The 13,355-nt window shown below is 44.0% G+C and overlaps 1 protein-coding gene across 8 annotated transcripts in view; it reads left to right on the forward strand.

Moving 5' to 3' along the window:
• The window catches only part of FMNL2 (formin like 2), a 358,580-nt gene that overhangs the window by 198,346 nt on the left and 146,879 nt on the right, over positions 1-13,355 (forward strand). For all 8 annotated transcript variants that reach the window (XR_008847349.1, XM_056536955.1, XM_056536957.1 and 5 more), the window contains exons 5-6: positions 3,566-3,649; positions 10,252-10,404. Coding sequence is in view for 7 of the 8 variants with exons in the window: in XM_056536955.1 (XP_056392930.1) it covers positions 3,566-3,649; positions 10,252-10,404 (237 nt within the window). In the remaining variant the exon portion in view is untranslated. The remainder of the gene's footprint in view (positions 1-3,565; positions 3,650-10,251; positions 10,405-13,355) is intronic.

The raw sequence follows: 13,355 nt of genomic DNA on the forward strand, positions 1-13,355 counted from the left end.
TGTCTGGTATTGGCCCTGTACATTATTTGTGTCTGGTATTGGCCCTGTACATTAGTTGTGTCTGGTATTGGCCCTGTACATTATTTGTGTCTGGTATTAGCACAGTACATTAGTTGTGTCTGGTATTGGCCCTGTACATTATTTGTGTCTGGTATTGGCCCTGTACATTAGTTGTGTCTGGTATTGGCCCTGTACATTATTTGTGTCTGGTATTGGCCCTGTACATTAGTTGTGTCTGGTATTAGCACAGTACATTAGCTGTGTCTTGTGTTGGCCCAGTCCTTTGACTGTGTCTAGAACTAGTCTGGTTGTTTGGTGGGGTCCTGTATTGGTCAAGTCCTTTGGATTTGTCCGGTATTGTCCAGTACATTGCCTGTGTCTAAAATTGGTCCAGTAGACACTAGACACTAGACACAACACTAGACACAGCCAAAGGACTGCCTTTGGCTGTGTCTAGTGTTGGTCCAGTATATTGGCTGTGTCCTGTATTGGTTCAGTCCTTTGGCTGTGTGTGGTATTAGCTCAGTATATTATTTGTGTCTAGTGTTGGTCCAGTCCTTTGGCTGTGTCTAGTGTTGGTCCAGTCTGTTGGCTGTGTCCTGTATTGGTTCAGTCCTTTGGCTATGTCTGGTATTAGCTCAGTATATTATTTGTGTCTAGTGTTGGTCCAGTCCTTTGGCTGTGTCTAGTGTTGGTCCAGTCCTTTGGCTGCGTCTAGTGTTGGTCCAGTCTATTGGCTGTGTCCTGTATTGGTTCAGTCCTTTGGCTGTGTCTGGTATTAGCTCAGTATATTATTTGTGTCTAGTGTTGGTCCAGTCCTTTGGCTGTGTCTAGTTTTGCTCCAGTGAATTGGATGTGTCTATAGTTGATCCAGTCAATTGCCTATGTCTACTATTGGTGCAGTCCATTTTCTGTGTCTGGTGTTGGTCCTGTCCATTGGCTATGTCAAATGTGGGTCCAATCTATTGGCTATGTCTGGTGTTGGTCCAGTCCATTAGCTGTGTCTAGTATTGCAGATCATTCCCTTTTAAGTAAATGAGTGTATGCTGCAACAACAAATATCCCTTTGGAGGACCCAACTCATCCTTGCCGGTTGTTTTCAATGAGTACCATGCTATGATGATCCAAAATGAACAGTCCCTTAAAGTGGTACTTTGGTGGAAATTTTTTTTTTTAAATCAACTTGTTCCAGACAGTTAAACAGATTTATAAATTACTTCTATATAAAAATCTTAATCCTTCTAGTACTTATCAGCTGCTGTATGCTCCAGAGGAAGTTGAGTTGTTCTTTTCTGTCTGACCACAGTGCTCTCTGCTGACACCTCTGTCCATATCAGGATTTGTGCAAAGTAGGAGCAAATCCCCATAGCAAACCTCTCCTGCTCTGGACAGTTCCTGATTAGTGATGAGCGGCAGGGGCCATATTCAAATACGAATATTCGTCCTATGTTCGTGAAATTTGCATATTCGCTATGTTCATTCTCTTTTTTTAATGCGAAAATTCGTAATGAAATTTGCATAGTGCACATGCGCAATTATATCTTTCACCTAAAAGAAGGGAGGGATCAGTGTCCAGTCTGGAAGTGCCGATATCCCCATAAATTTGCATTAAAAAAAAACAAAGAAGAAAATACGAATATATATCACTATATTCTAAATATTTGCGAAATGACGATATTCGCGGTAAAAATTAGCATTTCAAATATTCACACTCAACACTATTCCTGATATGGACAGAGATGTCAGCAGAGAACACTGTGGGCAGACCGAAAAGAACAACTCAACTTCCTCTAGAGCATACAGTACTCAAAGGATTAAAGGGGTATTCCCGGAAAAAACTTTTATTTTTATTTTTTTATATAAACTGGATCCGGAAAGTTAAACAGATATGTAAATTACTTCTATTAAAATATCTTAATCCTTCCAATAATTATCAGCTGCTGAAGTTGAGTTGTTCTTTTCTGTCTGGCAACAGTGCTCTCTGCTGACATCTCTGCTTGTCTCGTGAACTGCACAGAGTAGAAGAGGGTTGCTATGGGGATTTGCTTCTACTCTCAGAGAGCACTTAGACAGAAAAGAACAACTCAACTTCAGCAGCTCATACGTACTGAAAGGATTAAGATTTTTTTTAATAGAAGTAATTTACAAATCTGTTTAACTTTCTGGAGCCAGTTGATATATAAAAAAAGTTTTTTCCTGGATAACCCCTTTAAGATTTTTTAACAGAAGTAACTTACAAATCTTTTTAACTTTTTGGCACTAGTTGATTTGGGAAAAAAAAAAACCATATAAAAAATTTCCACCGGAGTACCCCTTTAACTTGTATGGGCTATATATGACATATTGCATTACCTTGTTAGTGTTCTGTATCCATGTATCATGCTACTGTATATGTTGGTACTTAACAAAATTTTATGTTGGTCACCTAAAGACTAAAAACTGGGTGCTTTCACTTAAAGGGGTACTCCGGTGAAAACATTTTTTCTTTTAAATCCACTGATGGCAGAAAGTTAAACATATTTGTAAATTACTTCTATAAAAAAATCTTAATCCTTCCAGTACTTATTAGCTGCTGAATGCTACAGAGGAAATTCCTTTCTTTTTGGAACACTGATGACATCACGGGCACAGTGCTCTCTGCTGGCATCTCTTTCCATTTTAGCAACCGTGCATAGCAGATGCATAGAGGATGTATGCTAAGGGCAGCATGGTGGCTCAGTGGTTAGCACTGCTGCCTTGCAGTGCTGGGGACTTGGGTTCAAATCCCACTAAGGACAACAATAAATAAAGCGTTACTGTTATAATAACGTCAGCAGAGAGAACTATGCTCGTGATGTCATCAGAGAGCATTCCAAAAAGAAAAGAATTTCCTCTGTAGTATTCAGCAGCTAATAAGTAAAGGAAGGATTAAGATTTTTTAATAGAAGTAATTTACAAATATGTTTAACTTTCTGCCACCAGTTGATTTTAAAGAAAAAAGGTTTTCACCGGAGTACCCCTTTAATCATGAAAGTAAATCTATTAGCACCACTTACTTTCAAACCTCTCATAGCGATTCACGAAGTTATACCTGGCTTCAGTGGACCAAAAAAATGCATAAAAAGCTTATATACAAAAAGATTGAACTTGCAACAATGAAAACAAAACAAATCCTAATTTTGACATAAAATGTTTTGCACTATACATGTGTATGTTGATGTATAATACCCCTCAGCTAAAGGGTTACAGAACTCCATGGCCTGTTGCCGGTTTTATAGCAGGGCGCTTTCCAGGCAGCAGAGCAAAAATTCTGGATACAATTTGAACTTTAAACTGGATAAAAGACATTTTTGTCAGTACATCAGAATTCTGCAGTTCTTTGGCCTTCTAGTAATAGATGCGCCATTGAAATGCTAATCCAAAAATTTCCATGGTCCCGAATCTGTCGTATAACCGCAGCTGTTTGACCCTTAGTGTCCAGCTTTACTTCTCTATTTTTATTTTAACATTTTTTTAGGTGCTGCATTTCCATTCTAAAATAAATTCTATATTAGAAATTCTTAATGATGGTTGCTATATTTGACAGATGGGTGAGAGAATTTTTGAATGAAGAGAACAAGGGTCTGGATGTACTGGTGGAATACCTCTCCTTTGCACAATACGCAGTCACGTAAGTAGCTTCTCTACCCTCAAAATAATCTGTACCCTACATATCATAGAAGCTGGCCATGATTCTACTATGTTGCCCTTCAGAAGAGTTGTCCCTGCTCAGTCTAGCCATATATATATATATATATATATATATATATATATTGTAACAGTGTGGCAAGTAAAGGGTGTATTTCCCTAGCTAACCCTGGAGAAACCTCCCCCTGTGGCCTAATTAATGAGGTAGCAGAAAGGGGAAGTGTGCTTATAAGGAAAGGAAACAGTATAGTCCGGGCTCTCCCTAGAAGACAGCAAGCTGGCTGTAGGGGAGAGGCGCAGGGGTCCTGCTGAGGAACACACAGCCCGAGCTGGGAGTGGCCCCAAAGAGTGATGTGGACGAGACCCACAGCAAGAGGTTGCAAACGCTGTGTGTGAACAGTGAGTAGAAGGTTGCAGGAGGCATAAGTTTAACTGGGCGGGAAAAGCCCACCAATGGATAGTCAGGGCATGCTGGATTGTTTAGTTAGTGACTAGACGGTCTAGGGTTTTGTTTGTTCCTGTTTTATTTTATCCTGCAACCTGTCTAATAGAGCTGGCGAGGAGCCAGACTTGCATTAAGTACTGTTGTTTGCCGGTTTATTGAAGTGGAAACGTGTCCCGTTGCGGTGTCAAGGACGATCCCAGAGCTATCCCCAGGGAGAAATCCTTACAATATATATTTGCAAATCTGAACAGGGCTCCTTCTTGCCACAGTAAAATCCTCCATACTCATTAGCTAAAAGTTTGTTGCAACCTCTGATTTCGGTAGGATCGACCAACCGCCTAATGTGTATAGAGGCTTCCCGACCAAACCCCTGACACATGACGTCCTGCAGGATAAGGATCGTTCGTGTTGGATTTCAATTTACTTGTGTTTTTAGGGAGATAAAAACATATAATTTCTATGTCACTAGGGTGGAAATAAAATGATTTTCCAAAAATCTTATCAGGTTATGTGTTCTGTCTTTTTTACAGACAAGTCACAGGGGATAATATTGAGTAGACGTTTATGATGACCAATATGTCAGTAAACACTTTACCTGTAATATTCTGCATAAGATCAATAAAAGTACATTCCCTTGGGCTGACTGGAAATATAGTGCCCCAGAGCAAAGATTATAAAGGGGTTGTCCAGGATTTGAAAGACATGGTTGCCTTCTTGCAAAAACAGCACCACATCTGTCCATAGGTTATATTTGGTACTACAACTAAATATAGAGCTTTGAGCACAGTAAACACCTTAAAGGGGTACTAAAGTAGAAAACATTATTATTATTATTTTTAAATCAACTGGTGTCAGAAAGTTAAACAGATTTGTAAATTACTTCTATTTAAAAATCTTAATCCTTCCAGTCCTTATCAGCTGCTGTATGCTCCACAGGAAGTTGTGTAGTTCTTGTCAGGAACTGTCCAGAGTAGGAGAGGTTTGTTATGGGGATTTGCTCCTGCTCTGGACAGTTCCTGACATGGCCAGAGGTGTCAGCAGAGAGCATACTGGAAAGAACTGCACAACTTCCTCTTGAGCGTACAGCAGCTGATAAGTACTGGAAGGATTAAGATATTTAAATAGAAGTAATTTATAAATCTGTTAAACTTTCTGGCACCAGTTGATTTAAAAAAAAAAAAAAAAAATGTTTTCCACCAGAGTACCCCTTTAAGCCCATGTTCCACTCTCAATGGTCCAGGAAGCTGAGACAGGAGGAAATGTTTGCTGGGTCATGGACTGCTAAACCAGCTCTGTGTGTGGGGAAGTCCTCATATCTCAGCATCTTGAACCCCTGTGAGTATGTCATGGGCTACTGGGATTTATTATAGCCACTGATTACTTTAGGTTACCACTTAAAGCGTACCCGTCAGATCCAACAAAAAAAAACATTTTTTTAACATATCACTCATTTCCTAATCCTGACCATGTACATCACATTTTTATGTGTCTAGCACCTTTATTTATTTTTTATTACACTTTTAATTTAGCTCACTAGTCTGAATTCCTCTCAAATGGAGGGGGCGTGGCCTCACTGTGCAGGTCTCCGCCCCCTCTCTCAGTATGCTGTCCGCTCACATCTCCCCTAGCATTAGCAAAACTACAACTCCCAGCTTGTCCTCACTGATAGTAGCAGACACAAGCTGACAGTGGGAGGGTTTTTCCTCCAGCTGTGAGCCCTGCACTCACAGCTGTCAATCAAGGAAGTGTGTCCATGACACAGGTGATGATGCATGGACACAGCAGGACTAGTATGTGTCCAAGCAGGCAGTGGGGGCAGTTGTTTGACTGGGTTTTTCTGTATGAAATACTGAAAATGTTCTAATGAAAGCAATTGCAAAACCAGTGGCGTTGCTAGGGTTGTTGTCACCCGGTGCGGTAGAAAATGGTGTCACCCCCATACCTCCCCCCTCCCCCAGTAAGTTTTTAGCCTGTTGTGACAGACACCACTGTTGTAGCGCATTGTGAGAAATTCCAGTATAATAATCAGATATACCAGTTGCCACAGAATGGGAAAGTGTTAAAGAAGTTTTCACCATTTAAATATACAGCTCCCAGAATTACTTAAAGGGGTACTCCACTGGAAAACATTTACTTTTATATCAACTGGTGCCAGAAAGTTAAACAGATTTTTAAATTACTTCTATTTAAAATCTTAATACTTACAGTACTTATAAGCTGGTGTATGCTCCACAGGAAGTTGTGTAGTTCTTTCCAATCTGACCACAGTGCTATTTGCTGAAACCTCTGTCCATGTCAGGAACTGTCCAGAGCAGGATAGGTTTGCTATGGGGATTTGCTCCTACTATGGACAGTTCTTGACATGGACAGAGGTGTCAGCACAGAGCACTGTGGTCAGACAGAAAAGAAATTAAAAAAGAAAATAACTTCCTGTGAATCGCTTATACAGCAGCTAATAAGTACTGTAAGGATTAAGATTTTTAAATAGAAGTAATTTACAAATCTGTTTAACTTTGTAGCACCAGTTGATTAAAAAAATGTTTTCCAGTAGAGTACCCCTTTGAGCAGTGGTGAGGTTATGCTGGGAGTTGTAGTTTCACTGACCATAACTGTAGAACTGACAAGCGACTACAGCTCTGATAGGACATAGTGAGGAGAATGTACAATGATATCAGTGACTACAGGTGACGTCTTCTCTATAGTGAGGAGAATGTACAATGATATCAGTGACTACAGGTGACGTCTTCTCTATAGTCTTCCCTTATCTAATTCAGATGGTACATACCGCCTGGTCCAGCTAAAACTTCTGTCTGTAGAATGTGACGCCCAGACGTCTCCTCACTATGTCAGCGCATTCTCATCCTCTATATGAAAACAATAATTATTATAAACCTGCCAGACACTGTATCCTCTAAATATAATACTACTATACTGTTACGCCTAGCGCTCCGGGTCCCCGCTCCTCCCCGGAGCGCTCACGGCGTCTCTCTCCCTGCAGCGCCCCGGTCAGTCCCGCTGACCGGGAGCGCTGCACTGTCATGGCCGTCGGGGATGCGATTCGCACAGCGGGACGCGCCCGCTCGCGAGTCGCATCCCAGGTCTCTTACCCGTCCCGGTCCCCTGCTGTCATGTGCTGGCGCGCGCGGCTCCGCTCTCTAGGGCGCGCGCGCGCCAGCTCTCTGAGACTTAAAGGGCCAGTGCACCAATGATTGGTGCCTGGCCCAATTAGCTTAATTGGCTCCCACCTGCTCCCTGGCTATATCTGATCTCCTCCCTTGCACTCCCTTGCCGGATCTTGTTGCCTTGTGCCAGTGAAAGCGTTTAGTGTGTCCAAAGCCTGTGTACCTGAACTTCTGCTATCCATCCTGACTACGAACCTTGCCGCCTGCCCCCGACCTTCTGCTACGTCTGACCTTGCCTCTGCCTAGTCCTTCTGTCCCACGCCTTCTCAGCAGTCAGCGAGGTTGAGCCGTTGCTAGTGGATACGACCTGGTTGCTACTGCCGCAGCAAGACCATCCCGCTTTGCGGCGGGCTCTGGTGAAAACCAGTAGCCTCTTAGAACCGGTCCACTAGCACGGTCCACGCCAATCCCTCGCTGACACAGCGGATCCACAACCCGCAAGCCGAATCGTGACATATACACTATACTCTTTGATTATAAACCTTCCATACACCATACCCACTGAATATAATAATACCACACACTGTACATTCTGAATATAATACCATCACATACTGTACCCTCTGAATATAAATCTGCCACATACTGTACCCTCTGAATATAATACTACCATATACTGTACCCTCTGAATATAAATCTGCCACTTACTGTACCCCTGAATAAAATACTATCACATACTGTACCCCTGAATATAATACTATCACATACTGTACCCTCTGAATATAATACCAACACATACTGTACACTCTGAATATATTACTACCACCCACCGCGCCCTCTGAATATAATACCTAGAGATGAGCAAACTACAGTAAATTCAACTCGTCACAAACTTCTCGGCTCGGCAGTTGATGGCTTTTCCTGCATAAGTTAGTTCAGCTTTCAGGTGCTCCCGTGGGCTGGAAAAGGTGGATATTGTCCTAGGAGAATCTTTCCTATGAATGTATCCACCTTTTCCAGCCCACCGGAGCACCTGAATGCTGAACTAATTTACGCAGGATAAGTCATCAACTGCTGAGCCGAGAAGTTCGTGACGAATCGAATTTACTGTAAGTTCGCTCATCTCTAATAATACTACCACAAACTGCGCCCTCTGAATATAATACTACCACCCACTGTGCCCTCTGAATATAATACTACCACAAACTGCGCCCTCTGAATATAACGTTGCCATACAGTGCACCCTCTGAATATAATACCACAACCGCAGTAACACCCCTCAACATCCGTTAGCTGATGCTATTACCACGGGAGGGGGGTATTGGTGGTGTTGCTAGTGGATGATGGGGGTGCTACTACTGGGGGAGGGTGTTGCTGAAGGATGATGAGGGTGCTACTGGCCATCCCCCCTGGCAGTATCACCCCCATCATCCATCGGCAGGATCATCCTCCTGGCAGGAGCACCGCCATCATCCACCATCAGGATCTGCTGATGGAGGTGCTACTGCTGGGGGGGGTAGTTGCTGGCGGATGATGAGGGTGCTACTGCCAGGGGGGGAGCATTAGGTAGGCAGCAGTTCCCCCACATTAGGTAGGTAGCAGTTTCCCCACATTAGGTAGCATCTTTTCCCCACATTAGGCAGCATAGATTACCCACATTTGGTACCAGTTTCCCCACATTAGGTAGGTACCAGTTACCCCACATTAGGTAGCAATTTCCCCACATTAGGTAGCAGTTTCCCCACATTCGGTAGCACAGATTTCCCACATTAGCTAGCATAGACTCCGCACATTAGGTAGCATAGACTCCGCACATTAGGTAGCATAGACTCCCCACATTAGGTAGCATAGACTCCCCACATTAGGTAGCATAGACTCCCCACATTAGGCCGCAGGTTCCCTTGCAGGTTCCCCACAATGCGTCAAAGTCTCCCCACACACATGCACACACACAAAAAAAACACATACAACACAGAGAGACACACACACAAACACACACAGTCAGAGAGACACACACTTACAGACAGACACACAGAGTCACACAGTCACACACACACAGAGTCACACACACACACAGAGTCACACAAACACACAGTCACACACAGACACACAGTCACACACACACAGAGTCACACACAGTCACACACACACAGAGTCACACAAACACACAGTCACACAGAGTCACACACACACAGAGTCACACAAACACACAGTCACAGACAGACACACAGAGTCACACAGTCACACACACACAGAGTCACACACAGAGTCACACAAACACACAGTCACACACAGACACACAGAGTCACACACACACAAACATAGATAGAGACAGACATACACACTCACCCATCCAGCGCAGCGATCCTTCTCACCGGGCGCAATGCGAGTGACGTTACTGACGTCCCCCTGCGCAGCCATGCGGTGTGACGTCAGGCCGGCGCAGACGTGGGAGCGGAGGCCGGGCACAGTACTGGTGAAGGTGAGGGGGGGGGGGCGTGATGATGGACGGGCGCACTGAAAGGGGGGGGGGGTTGCTAACGGACGGGCGCACCGCACACACAGCACAGGCGGGGGGGTGCTGACGGATGGGAGGCCGGTCGGGCACATAGGGGGGTGTCAGTGTAGCTGGGGAGGGGGTGTGGGTGCTGCGGAGCGTCTTGGTGTCACCCCATTAGGTTGGTGTCACCCGGTGCGGGCCGCACCCCCCGCACCCGGGTCGCAAAGCCACTGTGCAAAACCTATTTGTTATACATGCTTTACAACATTTTTTGTATCTTACAGTGCCCATTTAAGGGCTCGTTCACACGGGTGGATTTGATTGCGAACTGGCAGCATGTTTCCCACTGTACGTTTGAATGGAGGCAGGCTCTCCGCGGCAATCTGCCGCGGAGAGCCCGCCTCCATTCAAACTTGCAATGGGAAACACGCTGCGAATTGCAATCAAATCTGCCCGTGTGAACGAGCCCTAAAGCAGCTTCTTTATGTCTGATTTCTTATTTTTTTGTTTCTACTCAGATTTGACTTTGAAAGTCTGGAAAATAACGTAGAAAACAATGTTGATAAATCAAAACATTGGAGTCGTTCAATTGAAGACCTACATAGAGGAAGCAACCTACCATCACCTGTTGGAAATAGTATTACCCGCTCGGGCAGACATTCTACTTTACGGTATGTTGAATTTTTACTGTAGTTGTTTGGCTCCAAGGGAATCTTTGAAAACTCCACAACTAGCTTGATGTTGTGAGATTACCATAACACTGTCGTTAGCTTTTTGTGAACTGGTATTTCCTGTTTGAATTTTCTTTTTTGCCTACAAATCTCATAATTCCATTTTCCTCCTGCCCACACATCAGCCACCCCACCCATTGAAACATAAATGAGCTGCATCCATTCAAAAGACCTGTGGTTTTCAATCAGGGTGCCTACAGCTGTTGCATTAGTTGCAGATTGATCTCTCTCCCACCAAGCGATCGCTCCACCCATTGAAGCAGACAGGCTCCATGTCATCAGCTGACTAGTGATGTCATGTCTCGGCCGCATTGCAGCCTGGGAAAAATCTGAGGCAACAGTCATTTTGTATGCTGTTAAAAATAAATATTAAGGTGAAAATCACAGAAGAATTGTGAGAAAACCATCACACACAGGTCCAGACACTATATAATGAACTACACTAACTTTACAGCCCCTGTAGCATGGTCAAATAAAAAAAATTTCCTTGAATACCCCATTAAGGTCTTCAAGCCCTGGTGTCTTGTAGTTAACTACTCAAAGCCCTGGTGCTGCTGGTTTATCCCTGGTGTCTGGTGGTTAATTACTTAAAGCTCTGGTGCTTATGGTGTAGCCCTGGTGTCTTGTTGATTGGCACTACAAGCCCTTGTCCTGCTTGTTTAGCCCTGGTATCTGTTGGGCTGGAGCCCTGGTTCCTGGTGTCTAGTGGTTTAGTAACTTCAATCTCTTGTGCGTGGTAGATGTGTATAACCAGCCCTGGTTCCAGTGGTTTAGCCCTGGCATCTGTTAGGTTATAGTTCAAGTCCCTGGTATCTGGTGCTTTATTACTATAAGCCCTGTTGTCTAGTGGTTTAGTTCTCAAAGCCCAAGCTGGTTGTTTAGCCCTTTGTATCTGGTGGATTTGAGCCCTTTTCCCTGGCGTCTGGGGGTTTAATATTCCAAGCTCTGGTTTGATGACTTAGTAGTACAAGCTCTGGTGTCCAGCTGTTTGGTATTTCAAACTCTGGTGTCTGGTGGTTTAGTACTACAAACCCTGGACCTAGTGGATTTGCCCTGGTGTCTTTTGTATTAAAGCACTAGTGCATCGTGTCAAGTGGTTTAGCACTACAAGCTCTATAGTACTCCAAGCCCTGATGCCGGTGGTTAAACCCTTTGGTCTAGTGGATTAGAGTCTTAGTCCTTGGGATTTGGAGGTTTAATACCCCAGAACCTGGTGATAGCTGTGTAGCCCTGGTGTCCGATGGATTAGAGTCTTAGTCCTTGGGGTTTGGAGGTTTAATACCCCAGAACCTGGTGATAGCTGTGTAGCCCTGGTGTCCCATGGATTAGAGTCTTAGTCCTTGGGGTTTGGAGGTTTAATACCCCAGAACCTGGTGATAGCTGTGTAGCCCTGGTGTCCGATGGATTAGAGTCTTAGTCCTTGGGATTTGGAGGTTTAATACCCCAGAACCTGGTGATAGCTGTGTAGCCCTGGTGTCCCATGGATTAGAGTCTTAGTCCTTGGGGTTTGGAGGTTTAATACCCCAGAACCTGGTGATAGCTGTGTAGCCCTGGTGTCCAATGGATTAGAGTCTTAGTCCTTGGGGTTTGGAGGTTTAATACCCCAGAACCTGGTGATAGCTGTGTAGCCCTGGTGTCCGATGGATTAGAGCCTTAGTCCTTGGTGTTTGGAAGTTAAAGGGGAACTGTGGTGGGAAAAAAAAATTCAAATCAACTGGTGCCAGAAAGTTAAACAGATTTGTAAATTACTTCTATTTAAAAATCTTAACCCTTATCAGCTGCTGTATGCTCCAGATGAACTACAGAGACATTTGTGTAGTTCTTTCCAGTCTGACCACAGTGCTCTCTGCTGACACCTCTGTTCATGTCAGGAACTGTCAGGAGCAGGAGAGGTTTGCTATGGGGATTTGCTTCTACTCTGGACAGTTCCTGACATGGACAGGGCTGGCAGCAGATAGCACTGTGGTCAGACTGGAAAGCACTACACAAATTTCTCTGTAGTATACAGCAGCTGATAAGTACTGGACGGCTTCAGATTTTGAAACAGAAGTAATTTACAAATCTGTTTAACTTACTTATACCAGTTGATTTGAAAACATTTGTTTCCCACTTGTTTTCAGCCGGAGTACCCCTTTAAGTAATGCAGAATCTAGTGATAGCTGTGGAGCCCTGGTGCCCGATGGATTAGAGCCTTAGTCCTTGGTGTCGGGTGGTTTAGCACTCCATCTCTGGTGCTGGTCGTGTAGTCCTGTTGCCTGGTGGAGAAGAGCCTATGGCCCTGGTGTCTGCTGGTTTAGTACTTCAGAACTTGGTGCTGGTTGTATAGCCCTTAGGGTGCGTTCACACGCTATTACAAGCAGCGGGTTTCCCAGCGAGTTACGCTACCATTCATTTCAATGGGTCCGCAAATTTCTGTGGACCCATTTAAATCAAGGGTAGCGTAACTCGCAGCAGGATTCCAGCAGCGGCAAACCCGCTACTAATAATAGCGTGTGAACACACCCTTATACCTGATGGATTAGAGCCTTAGGGGGATATTTAGTGTTTTAATGCTCTTTGACCATATGAATGCAGGGTTTATAGATCACGTATAGAGGGTCCACTGTAAAACCACCATTACCATATTCTTCAATGTATTAAACATCTTAGGCCTTATTTTAGTACCTTTTATCATCAGGTGATAAATACCAGGGTACCGCACTTCTTCAGTCTGCAGTAAAAGCTCCTGACTGCTGGACCTCTACGCCGTAAACTACTTGAGGAGACAACATGTGCAAATAAGTCTGCATTACTGTGGTGTATTGCCACCTAAGTGTAAAATCAATAGTTCTGTCCAAGTGTTTGGTGATATATGGAAACAGTGTATTGAGAGGAGATTGCCTCGTCTCTAT

The sequence above is a fragment of the Hyla sarda genome, chromosome 8, assembly GCF_029499605.1.
Source record: "Hyla sarda isolate aHylSar1 chromosome 8, aHylSar1.hap1, whole genome shotgun sequence".
Lineage (NCBI taxonomy): Eukaryota > Metazoa > Chordata > Amphibia > Anura > Hylidae > Hyla > Hyla sarda.